Raw genomic sequence first — 17233 nt, 5'->3', positions numbered from 1 at the left:
CAGTGGAGGTCGCTCAGTCATCTTCCTTTTGACCTTGACCCCTTCCCCTACAGACTCACAGTTTGGTTTTGACCTGGTTGCTTAAACAGATTTTGTGTATCATGTTTAATTCCTCGGGATGCCTCCTCTCTAGGAACAAGAATTAACCATGAACCCTAGATAGGAAGAGAAGGGGCAGGAGGCCATTTGGCCGCCTCAGTGCAAGGCTTCCCAGTGCCAGGCCAGCTTCCGGTGTTTCAAAGACCAGATATGGGGACACAGTGTTTCATGGGAATGATGGGCTGCGGTGGGGTGGGGGAGCTTTCCTTTTCTCGTGCATCAAGGACCACAGTCCAGGAGCAAGGGCTGGCGTTGCGCTCACTTAACCATGTGCGCAGGCCTCTCCTGCGTCGTTCCATCAAGCAGGTGGGTGACCCGGTCTTGTCTCCGCCCCCGGCTGTAGGCTCTTGTCCAGCTAACTGGGGTTTCTCCTCGATCGCCCAAGACTCGGAGCAGCAAGCTGAGGTTCATCCACGAGGGCTGGTCCCCGATTTCCTCAGGCCGGCTGAGATGGTCACGGTGCACACTGAGTGGACAAGGAGGCTGGTGCTAACAGGGTCAAGGGCGTGACCCCAGGCCCTTGGGCAGGAGCCGGGAGTGACCCTACCTGTGCTGGGCTCCAGCTGCTGGTCTAGGGAGTGGGCAGGTTTGCTCTCCCGCAGGTGAGTGGCATCTGGGTGCAGCCTTGTAACTCATAAGGTGTCTTTTCTGGCCTGGCTTTGTTGTGGAATTAAATCATGGCTGTATGGGCCGGCGCTGTGGCGTAGCGGGTAAAGCCACTGCCTGAAGCGCAGGCATCCCATATGGGTGCCGGTTCAGGTCACAGCTGCTCCACTTCTGATCCAGCTCTCTGCTGTGGCCTGGGAAAGCAGTAGAAGATGGCCCAAGTCCTTGGGCCCCTGCACCTGCGTGGGAGCCCTGGAAGAAGCTCCTGGATCCTGGCTTCAGATTGGCACAGCTCCGGCCGTTGTGGCCAATTGGGGAGTGAACCAGCAGATGGAAGACCTCTCTCTCTCTCTCTCTGCTTCTCCTCTCTGTGTAACTCTGATCTTCAAATAAATAAATTAAAAAAACATGGCTGTCCCAAGATCGCGTCATTTTCTGAACTTTTAACTTCTGTTCAGTAGGTTGGCCATTTAAGAAGGGGCAGTGGAAGGTGGGGTGGGAAGCACGCATTAAAAAATAAGACTCTCGCTGAACGTGAGCATGTTTAGTATTTGCCTGAGCTCAGTCCCTCTGGGAAGGCAGGAAATGAAGTCCGGGACCCTGGTCCAGGAACGGGAGCTCCGTGTGACAGTGGCCAGGCGCGGCCCCTCCGAGGAGCCCAGCCAGGGAAGGGGTGGTGGCCAAGGTGCACGCGCTCCTGCAGCCCCAGAGGGTTCCCTGGTGTGGAGTCCACTTCCTCATGAATGACCTAGATGCCCAAAGGCTACCTGCAAGCCCAGGGCCCGGAGCCCCTCCCTCTGGGCTGTGGCCCCCACCCTGCACCTGACCATCCCTCAGGAGCTTCCCTGTGCGGGGAGTGCGAGGGGACGCCCCTCCCCAGCGGGGTCAGCTTGTCACACAGAGGCAGGAAGGGAAGCAGTGGGCGAGGCTTCTCTCAATTCAGGGCCAGTGAGGTGCTGGGTTAGCCACTGGGCTGCTCAAGGCGGTGTGACCTCTGACCCCCCATATGTAGCATGTTTGCTTGTCAAATTCAGGAGGAGACTGAACTTGATTTTCTGGAATCTTGATCGGAAGTAGGCAATGAAAGGCTCACGGAAAAGCAGAACTGACCCGGGGGTGAGCTTAGGGGGGCCTATTTTCCTCCTCTGTTCCCTTTGCTTGTTCCTGGGGAAGGGGTGCCCACGACTGCCGCTGGAGCTCCAGGGAGATTCTGGGTTCTGGTGGCTGCTTGAGGACCTGCCCTGAGCACCAACACCAACCTTTCAGCCTGGCCGTCCTCCACTGCTTCCCCAGGCCATAGCAGGGAGCGGGATCGGAAGTGGAGCAGCCAGGACTCGAACTGGCGCCCATAAGGGATGCCGGCGCTTCAGGTGGAGGTTTAACCCGCTGTGCCACAGTGCCAGCCCGTCTGTGAACTTGCTGAAGTGCCCTTGTGTGTAGACAGTGGGGCCTGCTGAGTGCAGGGTGTAGACCATTCTTGCCTGTTCTTGCTCACCCGTGTTTTCCGCACACACACAGAACAGCAGAAGGGGGAAACAATGAAAGGTAGCTGAAAAACGCGAGTGGACGAACGATACAGCTTTTGTGTGGAAAGTTGGGGAGAAAAGCAGACGTCAACATTGAAGAAGAGAGACTTCGGAGGCCAACTTTGGAGGGGCGTTTTTTTAATTATAAATTTAATGTGGTTGATTAATGCAAAATCACAATGAAGTACCGAGAAAATGTTTGTCAATATAAAAATTTTAGCAGCATTTCCATAGTTTCAGGCTCTGACATTAGTCACACTTCCTCCCGCTGTCAACAAAAAAAGAAGAGAAATCTGCTGGGGCTACAGTAGAGCATCGGCACGTTCAGCTTGGTCAAGGCCTCGGAGAGAGCCCCACGGCCAGCGCGTTTGCTCACGTTCCCTCTTCCTGCCCCTGGGATCTAGAGTGGCAAAGCACTGGAGAACCGCACGCCTCTCACACTGGAGGCGGGAACTCTGCTCCGCAGGCCGCAGGGAGAGGGCCGGGAGACTGCACTGGACACACACGTTGGCACGTTGGCACGCGCTATGCTGATGACGGTGACGGCCACGGCAGGGCTGCCTGGGATCTGGGACGTGGTGGCAGTGGTCTGTGTTGGGGGGGGAGGGTGGGGCTGCTGGTGGGCGGGGGATCCAAAGTGTGACCTGCTGGCGATGGGTGACTGGGGCCTCGGCCACACGATGCCCTGGGCAGGTGGGGATTGGGCTGGTGTGGCCGCCTCCCAGGAGGGCGGTAGTGGTTAAGGACGAGGGGAGACGCACAATATGAAAATATAATACTGGCAAACTATACCCCTGCTTCTTTGGTACTTTCCAAAAATCTCGGATCAGAAAAAGTGGAAGGGAAACACACACCGTTACAAAAATTACAGGTTTTCAGTATTTACAAAAGCCACGAGGGTCTACTGTACAAGAACCGGTACACAGCTGTCTGCAGTGAAAAGCACTTGTGGGCCCCTTGCCAGCCTCACCCGCCCGAGTCGGCCGTGTGCGTATCCTGCTGCTCACTTCTCTTACAGTAGTCAAAGGGGAAGATGTCGTCTGGACGAGTGGGCACCTTCCAGTCCACGCTTTCCTTTGAGAACTGTCTTGCCATCTGCCACTGAAATCATTATGTACAGGATTGACCGGGGACTGAGTTCTAGGCAATTATCTCCACTCCCAAGTTGAGTATGTTTGTAATAATGCTACCTATTCTATGTGTACAATATGCAGTTTAATATCTAAGGGACCGCACCACATCCTGTCACCATGATACCAGCTGAATGCGTAGTGTTATGTGCAGTAGTGAAGTTAGCTCTGGGAGGGCATTTGCAGCCTGGCGGACAGGGTGTGTGTGTGTGTGTGAGACATGAGGACACGCGGCAGCCACACACCCCCACACCACCCCGTCCCGTTGGAACCGAGACAGGTCACACGTATGGGAGGATCCCGTACATGAGGAGAGCCATGATCGCAGCACTGAACAGCCCGGCCACGGGGACCGTCACGAACCAGGCCACGAAGATGTTCCGGAAGAGGCGCCAGTCCACAGCCTTCCGGGAGCGGATCCAGCCCACAGCCACCACAGAGCCCACCTGCGGGGGGACAAACGTTTCAGTGTTGAGAGCAGAGGCCCTACATCCTCACCAGTGACACCTGCAGCAAACAGGCCATCCCAGGCATGAACCAGGCATCCACCCGTCCTCTCCCCAGAGCCTGTCAGACTCAGATTGTAGGTGTCGTTGTCCTCGGCTCATTTCAGTGGGCGGGTCTGCTCGGTCTGAGTGAAGTTAACCCTACTAGGAACACATTTATTTCATAAATCAAGCCGTGGCACCTTATTTCGCATGTGACCCCAGGGCCAGTGTGCCCCATGCCAATGGCAGTTTGAGGATCCTCGTGCAATGTGTACTCATGTCCTTTAAGAGCTGGCCCGGGGGCCGATGGGCTTCACCCAGCAAACACAGCTCAGCGCTGGGGCAACGGGGAATCCAACACTAACTCCTTCTACACGGAGGCCAACCAGAGCACAGAACCCCGGCAGCGCACGGAGAGGCAGCCGCTCCGACATCTCAGTCCACAGCGCCGGGAGGACAAGAGCCCCCGCCCGAGGAAGGGTCAGCCTGGGATGCTCTGAGTTCTCGGGCCAGGCCCCGTGTGGCATCAGGAAATGGTGCTCCTGCTTGGCGGTGCCTAGAGCTCGCTGGACCACAAGGCCTCGCACGGTCGGATCCAGAAACGTGACTGCCCGAGATCAGTTCTGCCCGTCACTCCCGGTGCCTTTCCAGTGCTTTCCTTTCAGGGCCCTGCCTTTGTTCTGGACTCCCTTGTAGGGGAGGGGTGTGTGTGCATGTGTGTGTGTGCGTGTGTGTGTGTGCAAGCATGTTTCAAGCTGTTCTCCTTTAAATGCGTTCTTTTCTTAAAGCATAAAAGTAATGCCCTAGGGGCTGGCGCTATGGTGTAGCAGGTAAAGCTGCTGCCTGCAGTGCTGGCATCCCATATGGGCGCCGGTTTGAGTCCCGGCTGCTCCACTTTGGATCCAGCTCTCTGCTGTGGCCTGGGAAAGCAGAAGATGGCCCAAGTCCTTGGGCCTCTGCACCTGCTTGGGGGAGCCAGAAGGAGCTCCTGGCTTCGGATCGGCTCAGCGCTAGCTATTGTGGGCATTTGGAGAGTGAACCAGCGGATGGAAGACCTCTCTCTCTTTCTCTCTCTCTCTCTGCCTCTCTGTAACTCTGCCTTTCAAATAAATAAATACACCTTTTCTTAAAGGTCCTAGTATAATTGCAAGTTTGTGTAATGGGAGGAGTGGGGTGTTACTCGGAGCTCACTACTACATGTATGTATTTCAAATATTTTCTTTAAAAAAGGTTTATTTATTTTATTTGAAAGAGTTATAGAGAGGGAGAGGCACACACACACACAGCATGCTCTTCCATTTGCTGGTTCACTCCCCAAATGGCTGCAACAGCCAGGCTGGGCCAGCCTGAAGCCAGGAGTCAGGAGCTTCTTCCAGGTCTCCCTCGTGGGTGCAGGGGCCCAAGGACTTGGGCCATCTTCTACTGCTTTCCCGGGCCATAGCAGGGAGCTGGATCGGAAGTGGAGCAGCCAGGACTGGAACCAGTGCCCTGTGGGATGCCAGTGCTGCAGGCGGCAGCTTTACCCACCATGCCACTGCGCCGGCCCCTGTTTCTAGTATCTTTTTTGCAAGCATGCCTTCACTGGGACGTATTAGAGTACACTGCCATCTCATTTCTTTACAAGAACCTGCATTATATCAGTGTGCCGTCTTCAGCCCTTCTGATGGGCAAGGAAAATGGTAGACGCTTTAGGTGGGTGTACTTGAAAATTCTAAAGCATTTCAATTCGCTTCTCCTTCTTCTCTCTATTATAAATAGCCTCATGATGAATAGATTGATATTTACGCATTTGTTTTTAGACTTAAAAAACGAATGTTTCCTGAAACAGACTATTAGCTAAAGAGGAGCATTTAAAATGCATCCTGAGTGGCAGGTGTTTAGCTCCACGGTGGCCGGCACCAGGTGAGAGGCCCGCAGCCTTCACCCGAGTGCCAGGCTCCGGCTGCTGACGCCAGCTGCCTGCTAACGGGAGGCAGCAGTGACGGCTGAAAGACGCGGCTCCTGACACACATGTGGGAGACGCGCACTGAGTTCTCCTCCCCCAGCTGGGACCACAGTGCCTATGTGGGGGTGAGCCAGCGGATGGAAGCGCGCGCTCTCTCTCTCTGACTGTCTCTCATGTAAAGTCAAGAGCTGCTGTTCTAAACCAGTCAATCTATTTATCAATCAATCTGCCAGTCAGTCCGTCTTGGGCCTGGTGCTTCCACTCCAGCTCCCTGCATGTGGGTGGGGGTGGGGCAGACGATGGCTCAAGTAGTTGGGTCCCTGCTGCCTACATGGGAAACCCATATTGAGTTCCTGGCTCCTGTCTTTGGCCTGGCCTCGCCCTGGCTGTTGTAGGCACCAGTGGATAGAATCTCAATCTCTCAATCTCTCCCTCTCACTCTGCCTTTCAAATAAAGATAAAAAAACCTTAAAAGTAACAAACGTGTACCTTAAAATCATTTGAAACTTAAAAGATTAAGAACTATCACCCTTTAACTCAAATTTACCAATTTTTAACATTTTGCCAGAATAAAATTAGAGGTGTTTAATAACGTCCAGGTATTGTTCTTATCACACTTTCCTCTCCTGGATCCCGTCTTTATCATGATGGCTGCAAATGGTGACGAGCACCTCTCTTCCCGTTGAGCACCAGGGGTTCTGCTCTGAGGAGGAAGCTTTCCCAGCATGCTTTGGGGTCCACATACAAACACAAACTGCCAGTCTCATAAGCAGTTGTCACTGTAGACCACCCACAGTTCGGGAGTTTCAGCACGTTAGAACAATCGTAGAAGTTGTTCCAGTGCGGGCTTCTGATCCAGCTCCCTGCTAATGCTCCTGGGAAAGCAGCAGAGGATGGCCAAGTGCTTGGGCCCCTGCACCCACGTGGGAGACCCACATGGAGTTCTAGGCTCCTGGCTTTGGCCTGCTCAGCCCTAGGTCCTTGTGGGCATCTGGGGAGTGAACCAGCAGATGGAAGATCTCTCTCTCTGTCTCTCTCTCCCTCTCTGTCTCTCTCTCCAACTCTGCCTTTCAAAATAAATAAATGTCTTAAAAAAAATGATCAGCGTGGCCCTGCTGCTCTTGATGATACTGTTGCTGTCATTTACTATCAGTGCAGCTTCGGCTTCTCTCGTTGGGGATGCGTTACGTTAGGCTCTGGCGTCAGGAATGTCAGTGTGTGCTGTGTAGGAGGAACCCGAGGTTCCAGGTCTGCAGTTGTTCCTCCTTGCGGGGGAAAGTTTCCACAATGTTAGAATTAATCTTTCTAATGGAGGAAGTGAACACATCTACCCTGAAGGCAGCTGGCGGTGCACCCCTTCCCTTTTGCTTTTTTGGGTGAGAATCACTGTTTTTGGAAGACTCCCTTAATCTTGCCCTAAAGTGCTGCTCAGGGCTGTATACTTGTTTTCCTACTCCATATGCCAACATTGCTGTGCTGTTTCTCAGAGGTTTTCAAGCCCTTAGCATATATCCGTGTGGTTTCTTCTATAATTAAAACAATTCTGTTATTCTAATTGTGTCTTTCTCCTTTTTAACTCAATTCCACTTCCTCCTTTTCCATGATGTGGTTTGATATTATTTTATGAGTAACCACTAGCCTTCTTCATCTTCCCTGTTGTTTTTTAATTTATTGTGTTTTTATTTAAACAAATTTTTTAAACATTGAATGGTCGGCTGGCGCCATGGCTCAACAGGCTAATCCTCCACCTGGCGGCGCCAGCACATCACGTTCTAGTCCCGGTTGGGGCGCCGGATTCTGTCCCGGTTGCCCCTCTTCCAGGCCAGCTCTCTGCTGTGGCCCGGGAGTGCAGTAGAGGATGGCCCAAGTGCTTGGGCCCTGCACCCCATGGGAGACCAGGAGAAGCACCTGGCTCCTGGCTTCAGATCAGCGCAGTGCGCCGGCCGCGGCGGCCATTGGAAGGTGAACCAACGGCACCTCTCTGTCTCTCTCTCTCACTGTCCACTCTGCCTGTCAAAAAAAAAATAAGAAAACAAAAAAACACTGAATGGTCAACTTAATTTTTTTCTGAAAGGCAGAGAGTCAGTGAGACACACACACACACAGACACACACAGAAACAGAGTGAGAGAGACAGCGACATCATCCATCATCTGCTGGTTTATTCCTCACCCTGGGGGACCAGGCTGAAGCCAGGAGCTCCGAACTCGATCCAGGTGCCCATGTGGGTAGCAGGGACCCACAGCCTGAGCCATCACCACTCCTGCCAGGGTGCGTGTTACCAGGAAGCTGGGTGTGGACGTGGAGCTGGGACCATCGCAGACCTTCTGATACGGGGTGTGGGTGTCCCAGCTGGAGTCTAAATCGCTGCACCAACACCCAGCCCTGTTGTGCTCTTGAACTTCTCATATCCTCTGTTTCCTCAGGATTTTTACTGCTCTGGACTTTTTATGAAATCCCAATCTGTTACTTTCCTGTGGATCAATTAAACCACTTGCAGATGGGGACTGTCATCCCACAGGACCCTTGGCTGCCAGGAGCTGTGCTCTGTGCAGTCACGTGTATACAGCTGGTGCCTAGTATTTCCCAAGAAAGCTGTCATATATATTTGCTATCTCCTTTATTCAACTGTTACGTACAAGAGTATTGAAAATGCTCCAGGGCTGGGGCCGGCGTTGTGGCATAGTGGGTAAAGCCACTGCCAACCTTGCCGGCATCCCATATGGGTGCTGGTTCGAGTCCTGGCTGCTCCACTTCTGATCCAGCTCTCTGCCATGGCCTGGGAAAGCAGTAGAAGATGGCCCAAGTGCTTGGGCCCCTGCACCCCCATGAGAGACCTGGAAGAAGCTCCTGGTTCCTGGTTTCAGATCAGCGCAGCTCCGCCCATTGTGGGCAATTGGGAAGTGAACCAGCGGATGGAAGACTTTCTCTCTCTCTCTCTCTCTCTCTCTCTCTCTCTCACACACACACACACACACACACAAACACTCCATCTTTCCTTTCTCTGTGTAACTCTGACTTTCAAGTAAATAAATAAATCTTTAAAGAAGATGCTTCATACTTTCTTATTTTGACACATCAATTTCCAGTTTCATTTCTTTGTGATTAGAGAGTGCTGGTTAACACAACTTCCATTTTAAAAACTTTATGGAGACTTTAATCTCTGTTTATTTCAAAGTGCTTTACTATTCACTTATTATCTACGTTTATGACTAATTTTTAAAGCGATGCAAGGAGGCGTGTGGTCATCAGGGCAAACACCTGGTACATGCTTACCGCCCAGTCTCTTCTCAATGCATGCTTCACATCCTTTCACTCCTTAGCATGCCTCTCCTTCCTTTGTCCTAGGCTCAACTTTAGTAATTTATGAGTTCTAATAGCTCTGCTCTGTGAGGTCAGCGGTCACATGTCCTTTGGCTCAGAAAAGACACAGTATGTTTTCATGGTTGATGTCATCTTCGGCTGATATGTAACAGCACTGGGGTGGACATTTGGTGCAGCAGTTAAGATACTGCTTGAGGGGCTCGTGCTGTGGCATAGTGGGTTAAAGCCCCCCCACCCTGCAGTGCTGGCATCCCATGTGGGCACTGGTTCGAGACCTGACCGCTCCACAACCGATCCAGCTCCCTGCTAATGGCCTCGGAAAGCAGTGGAAGATGGCCCAAGTCCTTGGGCCCCTGCACCCACGTGGGAGACCCGGAAGAAGCTCCTGGCTTCTGGCTTTGGATGGGCACAGCTCTGGCCATTGCGGCCAATTGGCGAGTGAACTAGCGGACGGAAGACCTCTCTCTCTCTCTCTCTCTCTCTCTTTCTGCCTCTCCTCTCTCTATGTAACTCTTTCAAATAAATAAATAAATAAATATTTAAAAAACAAAAAGAGACTGCTCGAGACACCTGCATCAGTAATGAGTGCCTGGGTTCCAGTCCTGCTCTGTTCCTAATGCCAGCTTCCTGCTACTGTGCACCATGGGAGGCAGCAGGTGCTGGCAGCAGGAGCCAGGAGCTTCTTCCGATTCTCCCACGTGGGTGCAGGGGCCCAAGGACTTGGGCCATCTTCTGCTGCTTTCCCAGGCCATAGCAGAGAACTGGATGGAAAGTGGAGCAGCCAGGACTCGAACCAGCACCCATATGGGATGCCAGCACTGCGGGCAGTAGCTTTACTCGCTACACCACAGCACCGGCCCCTCTCTGGCTTTTACGTAAAATTAAAAATGCATAAAAGTTGGCATCCCTTGCTGTATTCTAATTTCCCTTTTAAGAAATTATGGTTCCAGGTTACGTAAGGCCCACCATTGGATACTGACAGAATTACTGAGAAGGGAACCAGGAAGCAAGAACTAGATATTAAACAATAAACTACAACTCAACATTTTTAAACGAGCAGAGTTTCCCATATGCTGCTGTTCCAGACCCAAGGGCTGTGGGTGGCTGTGCGCTGCTCACAGCAGGCTGACAGCATGGGCAGTCCCTGCGAGGGCACACTCTCCCTCCACCCCACGGGGAACTCTAACACCTCCAGTAACGTCAGCCCTCCTTCCTACCTCAGGGCTCCCAAGCCATCTCTGCACGGGGTGGTGGACTCGTGTGTCATGTGTTAGGCTCACGGTCACGGCAGGGAAGAATGACTAGCGTGTGCTAGTCAAACATGGCTGGGAAAACCTGCGTTTTCCAGACCAGGTTCTATGTCTTTGACTAAGGCTTCTGACCGTAGCCAGCGGCGTGAGCCCAGCGAAGTATCCAATAATCAAGTCCTAGAGCAAAACTCACACCACGGAAACGCAGGAAACGGAAACACTTATATGGAGCAAATTTACAATCAAAGGCAGACTGTCCTAAACATGCCTCCAGGGATAAAACGGGACAGCATCACTTCTGAATTCTTTCCCAGGTCATACATTCCGCTAACGTGTGTATCACTGACTGCTTTAAACCGGCCACAGCAAAGCTGAGCACCTAGCTACGGCCACAGGAGGAAGTGTGATGAGATTTGCGCGAATTCAAAAGCTCACCTGAAGACAAGAGTTTGCACCTTTTTCCCTGCCAAGTGCCCAACCCCCATCCAATGGCTGGCTCTGAGCAAGGACCTCAAAGACCAGGCACAGGAGAACGGCTCCTGGACCAGTACGATTCAGGAATGGCTCCCAGTGGACATCGACCTTCTGGGAAGGTTCCCAGGTCATACTTCCCTCCCACGGGCCCCACTCTTCCTGCTGCCCAAGTCTGCCCCATGGGGACGCACCTGCTGCAAGGCTGTGGCTGTGGGCTCTTCCCAGGACCTCTAGGGTTGGGACTTTGCCAGGTGTCATTTGTTCTGCTGGCCCGCAAGGTCTTGGGAGCCAAGACCCTGCCCGGGGCTTGGCCTAGCGGTCTCTGGACAATGCCATGGGACAAGCAGGTGGGGACGTGGGTTGGACTCTGTCTTTCGCGTTTACCGATGGCGCTGACACACCTGCGTGGGATCTGCACAGATACCGTGGGACAGTGACGTGTGCCTGAGGCCCCCTACGAACTGGACACAAGTCCTTCAGTCACCCCAACCTTATTGCAGCAGAAACAGAAACACTGGGGGAGCGACACGGTAAGACCCAATCGAGGAGTTCACGGTTCATTTGTGAAGGCATTTTCTGCTTTCCGTCTGCTTCTAGAAGAGGTACTCTTGGAGTTTAGGGTTATTCAGTGTTACTGGCCGACTCGGGATCGTCGGTGAGTTAGGGGGTCGCGCTGCTGCTGAAACAGCTGGGCAAGCCCACGCCGACCACGCGGAAAGCAGCCTCTCCCCTGGCGGGCTGGCAGGTGCCTTCTCTGGGGGGCTGCGGTGGCGGGCTCAGCACTAGACAGACGGCGGGCATGGTGCTTGTTTACAAGCTGCCCGCAGCACAGCCAGCACCCGACTTCCTCGGGAAAGTGCGTGTCTTACTAACGTGCACGTGCTCCGTGCGCCACCACGGTGAGCCGCTGGTGAGGGCGCGGTGGTGGCGTTGTGCTCTGGACGGTTCTGGGTTGTTTCCGTGGCTTCGGGGAGCATGGGTTTCTTTGATCATCTTTAAATAACTGGAAGAGGGTGCCGGCACTGGGCCTTCACCCGCAACACTGGCATCCCATATGGGCGCCGGTTCGAGTCCAGGCTGCTCCACTTCCAATCCAGCTCCCTGCTAATGCACCTGGGAAAGCAGCAGAAGGTGGCTTGGGGCCCCTGCACTCACATGGGAGACCTGGAGGAAGCTCCTGGCTCCTGGCTTCAGATCGCCCCAGCTCTGGCTGGTATGGCCATTTGGGGAGTGGACCAGTGGATGGAAGATCTCTCTCTCTCTTTCTCTCTGTAACACTGCCTTTTATTTGAAAGGCACATCCGCAAGGGCACTGGACAGCGCCCAGCAGGGCTCGTGGTGCCGTGGTTCAGCTGGGGTGGCTCCGTGGTGCAGCTGTGCACCGCGGGGGGGCAGGTCTGACCCCAGTTCCCTCGCTCGCTGACCGTGTCAGGCCTGGGCTTTCTCCTGTATTCACTGGGAAGGAGCACTGCTCTCACGGGGGTTAACGACTTCCAGTGCAGGTGCGAAGCACTGACCACCACGCCTGGCACTCTATGTGTCGGAAATTTGTGGGAATGCAGGTTCTCCCATACATTGTAGTAGAAAGAAACAACCAGAAAAGCTCTTCCCAATAAGGCCATTCTCATGCCAGAGCGCCCCGGCTTCGCCTTCAACACACTTGCCCGTTCACAGTCCTCTTGAAACAGAACTTGACATTCACACGTGCAGCGCTGGGCCACGCCTAGCGGCGGCCTAGACACCCAGCAAGCATAGCCCACGGACCCAGGGGCCCCCGCGACGCTGCCCGGCACAGACGGGCACCCGCGGGATGGCCTCGGCCCGGCTGGCAGGCGCCTACCTTGCAGTGCGTGGTGCTGACGGGAAGTCCCACGTTGGAGGCGATCACCACGGTGAAGGCCGAGGCCAGCTCGATGGTGAAGCCGCTGCAGGGAGCGGGAGCAGAGAGCTCAGCACAGGCCCTTTGTCGGCCCTGGCGCGAGGCACGGTCCCGTTTCCCGCCCCCGGGGGCCACGCGGCTGGAACTGGGTCATCAATGCCCGCTGTGCAGGAAGATGGCCCGTGGTCCTCCTCACTCACCCTTCTCCGTGCCAGCCTTCTTACAAAGACTCTTTTATTGAAATGAATTTCAAGGGATTGGGGGGGGTGGGAGGGAGGAAGCTAAAAACTAGAAAGAAAGGGCTAGCAGGCAGCGCCTTTCCGGATGCTGCTTTTTTAAAAACATCTCCTCTGACATGCAGCTCTAAGTTTTGGTTATAGTCCCAAAGTATCTCAGGGCCACACGGTACCCCCCCACCATGCGGCAGGCAGCAGGTGCACTCCCATGGGGCCGGGTGCGCAGTGTGCGGGCAGGTGGTGAGGAAATCGCCCGGGCGAGGCAGGGGCCCTGGTACAGTCTGCAGCCTCCTGTCTGCTTGCTCCCTGGACCTCAGGGAGCAAGGTCCAGGGAGGGTCAAGTCCCTGGACTTAGGGGGTGCGGAGGCTGGGCCCCTCTTTCGCTCTCTGCTCTGATTCCAGCTTCTCCTCCCCCCTCCCCCGTCTTTCTGGCCCTCCTGCTCCATGCTGCTGAGGTGGGGCAGGGGAGTGCGGCCAGGCAGGGCGAGGATGTTGGCCCTGTCTTCCCTGTGACACGGGGCCACAGGGTGGCTCACCTGGACGGCGTGATAGGAGTGAGGTCCTTCCCCATGGTCTGGATCACTCTTCTCCCCCAGACCCAGAGGCCCATGCAGATGCCAACTCCTCCGTAGAACAGCAGCCAGACGGGAGTGGCGGCTTCCTGCATCACTCCGCCTTGTTTGTAAATCAGCCACAGAGCCACAAGGGGCCCAATGGCGTTGCTGGGGGGAAAAAAAAAAAACCAGAGCCCGTCAGTCACCCAGGTAAGCGTGCGGGCGCCATCCACAGTGACTTCTCGGCCCAAGGACAGCTGGTGGCTCGTGCACATGACCTGGTGGCCACACATTGACCGCCTGCTTCTATTGGGGTAAAATGCATCGGGTCCCCACTTCCCCACAGCTTTGCCAACACCTGTTGTTGTCTGTTTCTTTTTTTCATACTACCTGTTGTAATGTGTATGTGACTCGTTCTGTTTTTTTTTTTTTTTTTTAAAGTACTGGAAAAAAAAAACTCACAAGAAATGGACACAATAACCAAGTCCTTTTTTTCTCTCCAATTTCTTTTGACTGCCACCCTGTACTGTCACTAACAGTATTAGCTACTGGTCCCTGTCTGGGGCCACAGCTGGTTGCTGGTCATTTCTGTTTACCACCACCCCCACTTCACTGCCCAGGAAACTGAGGTCGAGGTCAAGGTCATGTGGCGAGCTGGAGGCGGCCCGGGTGAGGGGCGGGCGCGCAGTCTGAGTGCACACTATTGTTGCTAGAACCTTGCTTCTCTCAGGCGACACCCCTGCTCAAAAGCCCCCACGCCAGGGAGGGGTGTGTGTTTACCGCAGCTGATGCCTGGATGCACCTGGGAGCGCCTGGGGCTGACTCCCAGTTCTGGTGCTGAGTGCAGCTTCCTGCCTGTGTGCACCCTGGGAGACACCACCAAGCACTCTGTAAAGAATTGGTGCCTGGGGCCCGTGCTGTGGCGCAGCGGGTTAAAGCCCCACCCTGCAGCGCTGGCATCCCATATGGGCGCCGGTTCGAGTCCCGGCTGCTCCACTTCCGATCCAGCTCTCTGCTATGGCCTGGGATAGCAGTAGAAGATGGCCCGAGTTCTTGGGCCCCTGCACCCACGTGGGAGACCCGGAAGAAGCTCCTGGCTCCTGGCTTTGGATTGGCTCAGCTCTGGCCGTTGGCGGCCAACTGGGGAGTGAACCAGTGGATAGAAGACCTCTCTCTCTCTCTCTCTGGATCTACTTCTCTCTGTAACTCTGTCTTTCATATAAATAAAATAAATCTTAAAAATAAAAGAATCAGTGATGAGGAGGAAGTGGGCTGGCCAGTGGGGCTGGCCAGAGCAGGGCTGTGAGATACACTGCTAAGATGAAACAGAACAGGGCATCCAAGTAAAATACTCTGGAGAGGCTGGTGATGTCTCTGGGCTGATCTGACTCCCAGCTGCTTCACTTCCAATCCAGCTGCCTGCTAAGGTACCAGGAAAAACAGTGGAAGATGGCCCAAGCACGTGGGAGACCGCATGGTGTCCCAAGCTCCTGGCTTCAGCCCTGGCCACTGCGGGCATTTGGGGAGTGAACTAGTGGGTGGGAGATCTCTCTCTATAACTCTACCTTTCAAATAAAGAAAGAAAGAAACCTTCAAAAAAAAAAAATCCTGGACACACCCACAAGACACTGGACAGAACCTAAGACCCACGGGATTGTCTGGTGACAAGGCTTCTCTCACTGAGGACAGAAACACAGGTGCACACAGGCAGACGGTGGAAACCCACGGTTACCTACGTGACCTGATAACCAAGACCACAGCAGAGACACCGGCCCTGCATGACGGAGACCCTGACAGTACCAGGGAAAGTGTGTGGACAGCGACAACCCGAGGGGCGCCGTCCCAGCCACGTTCGACAAAGCCAGGCTCGGGTCCTCACGGAAATCCCATGGTACAAGACTCGGGACACAGAGACTTCTCCAGGGCCCCAGGCTCCAGGTGGGAAGTGGAGCTGCTGCACTCCAGGAGGCGGCCAGGGCCAGGCCGGGTGTGGGCCCACCAGGTGAGGCGGGGAAGAATGCCTACTGCACTATTACACCAGGCGCCAGGGTCTACACCCGCCGAGCCCACAGGTGGCCTGGACCCGCTCCTGGGGTGGGCTGGAGGAAGGGCTCAGTTACACGACTCTGACCCCAGCATGCAGCCCCCCAGGCATCTCACCAAGGAGCCCAATCCAGAGAGACGGTGGGGGCTGCCCCCACACGGTGACCCTCCCAGCAGCACCCTCTGGCCAGGCCTCTGAGCCTGAGTCCCTTCTGGCTCCGGGCTCTCACCGTCCCACCAGACCTCCGCCCTGCCTGTGCGGCACCAGACCCCTGCTTGCACTCCTCCCGGCGGGACGGCAGGTGGCGCGCTGCCCGAGCCGACTCACCTCACGTCGTTGCCGCCGTGGGCGAAGGATCCGAAGCAGGCGGTGAGGACCTGCAGGAAGTGGAAGAGCAGGTGGACCTCGGCCGTGTCCTTCTCCTCCTTCTCCTCCTCGGCGGGGTCCTCGCGCGGCGGCTCGGCGTCGGCCAGCTCGGACGCCAGCTTCATCTCCACGCCGCCCTCCTCGGCCTCGATCTCGGCCTCCGCCACGGCGTTGCAGTAGCTCGAGTAGCTGTCGTAGCGCAGTCGCTTCTTGGAGTAGGACACGGCGTCGCCCACCAGCTTCTCGCTGTCCTCGGGGGCTGCGGGCGCGTCGGCGGCCTTGAACGTGGCGTGCACGGGCAGCCCGCAGATGGCGGCCGTGTAGCAGGTGTAGCTGTTGTTGCGGCGCAGCAGGCGGTAGCTGCTCTCCGGGGCGGGCCTCTCCTCCGGGCCCCTGTCGATGTGGATCTTGTGCAGCAGGTCCTTGTACAGCCCTGAGTCCTTGTGCACCGTGTGGTACACGTGCCCGTCGCTCCGCGCGTGCCCGTCAAAGCCGAACGTGCCGTTGGAGATGGGAGACTTTGCAGAGCCGTGAGTCATGGAAAGGGCCCTTCCTGAAAGACATTTTTCTTAAAAAGAGGGGCCTTCAATTTTTTTTTTTTTTTTTTTTTTTTTTTTTTTTTTTTTGACAGGCAGAGTGGACAGTGAGAGAGAGACTGAGAGAAAGGTCTTCCTTTTGCCGTTGGTTCACCCTCCAATGGCCGCCGCGGTAGCGCGCTGCGGCCGGCGCACCGCGCTGTTCCGATGGCAGGAGCCAGGTGCTTCTCCTGGTCTCCCATGGGGTGCAGGGCCCAAGCACTTGGGCCATCCTCCACTGCACTCCCTGGCCACAGCAGAGAGCTGGCCTGGAAGAGGGGCAACCGGGACAGGATCGGTGCCCTGACCGGGACTAGAACCCGGTGTGCCGGCGCCGCAAGGCGGAGGATTAGCCTGTTGAGCCACGGCGCCTTCAATTTTTTTAAAATAAATTTGGGGGCTGGCATTGTGGTACAGAAGGTTAAGCCATCGCCTGTGGCCCTGGCACCCCCTATGGACACGGGTTCGAGTCCTGACTGCTCCACTTCTGATCCAGCTCTCTGCTATGGCCTGGGAAAGCAGCAGAAGATGGCCCAAGTGTTGGGCCCCTGCACCCACGTGGGAGACCGGGAAGAGGTTCCTGGCTCCTGGCTTTGGCCTGCTCCAGCCCCAGCCTTTGCAGCCATCTGGGGAGTGAACGAGTGGATAGAAGACCTCCCTCTCTCTTTCTCTGTGTCTGTCCTCTCTTTCTCTGTCACTCTGCTTTTTTTTTTTTTTTTTTATTTGACAGGCAGAGTT

The 17233-nt window shown here is 55.1% G+C and overlaps 1 protein-coding gene across 9 annotated transcripts in view; it reads right to left on the bottom strand.

Moving 5' to 3' along the window:
• Positions 1-2361: 2361 nt before the first annotated feature.
• Positions 2362-17233, bottom strand: part of SLC20A2 (solute carrier family 20 member 2) — a 104055-nt gene continuing 89183 nt past the window's right edge. For all 9 annotated transcript variants that reach the window (XM_062212914.1, XM_062212911.1, XM_062212909.1 and 6 more), the window contains 4 exons: positions 15882-16473; positions 13493-13678; positions 12682-12766; positions 2362-3807 (listed from right to left, as the gene is read on the bottom strand). In XM_062212914.1, the coding sequence (XP_062068898.1) occupies positions 3643-3807; positions 12682-12766; positions 13493-13678; positions 15882-16473 (1028 nt within the window). In that variant the 3' untranslated portion in view covers positions 2362-3642. The remainder of the gene's footprint in view (positions 3808-12681; positions 12767-13492; positions 13679-15881; positions 16474-17233) is intronic.

This window comes from Lepus europaeus, chromosome 16 (assembly GCF_033115175.1).
Source record: "Lepus europaeus isolate LE1 chromosome 16, mLepTim1.pri, whole genome shotgun sequence".
NCBI classification, from domain to species: domain Eukaryota; kingdom Metazoa; phylum Chordata; class Mammalia; order Lagomorpha; family Leporidae; genus Lepus; species Lepus europaeus.
The sequence above is the reverse complement of the archived record's forward strand: the minus strand, read 5'-3'. Positions and strand labels throughout refer to the sequence as shown.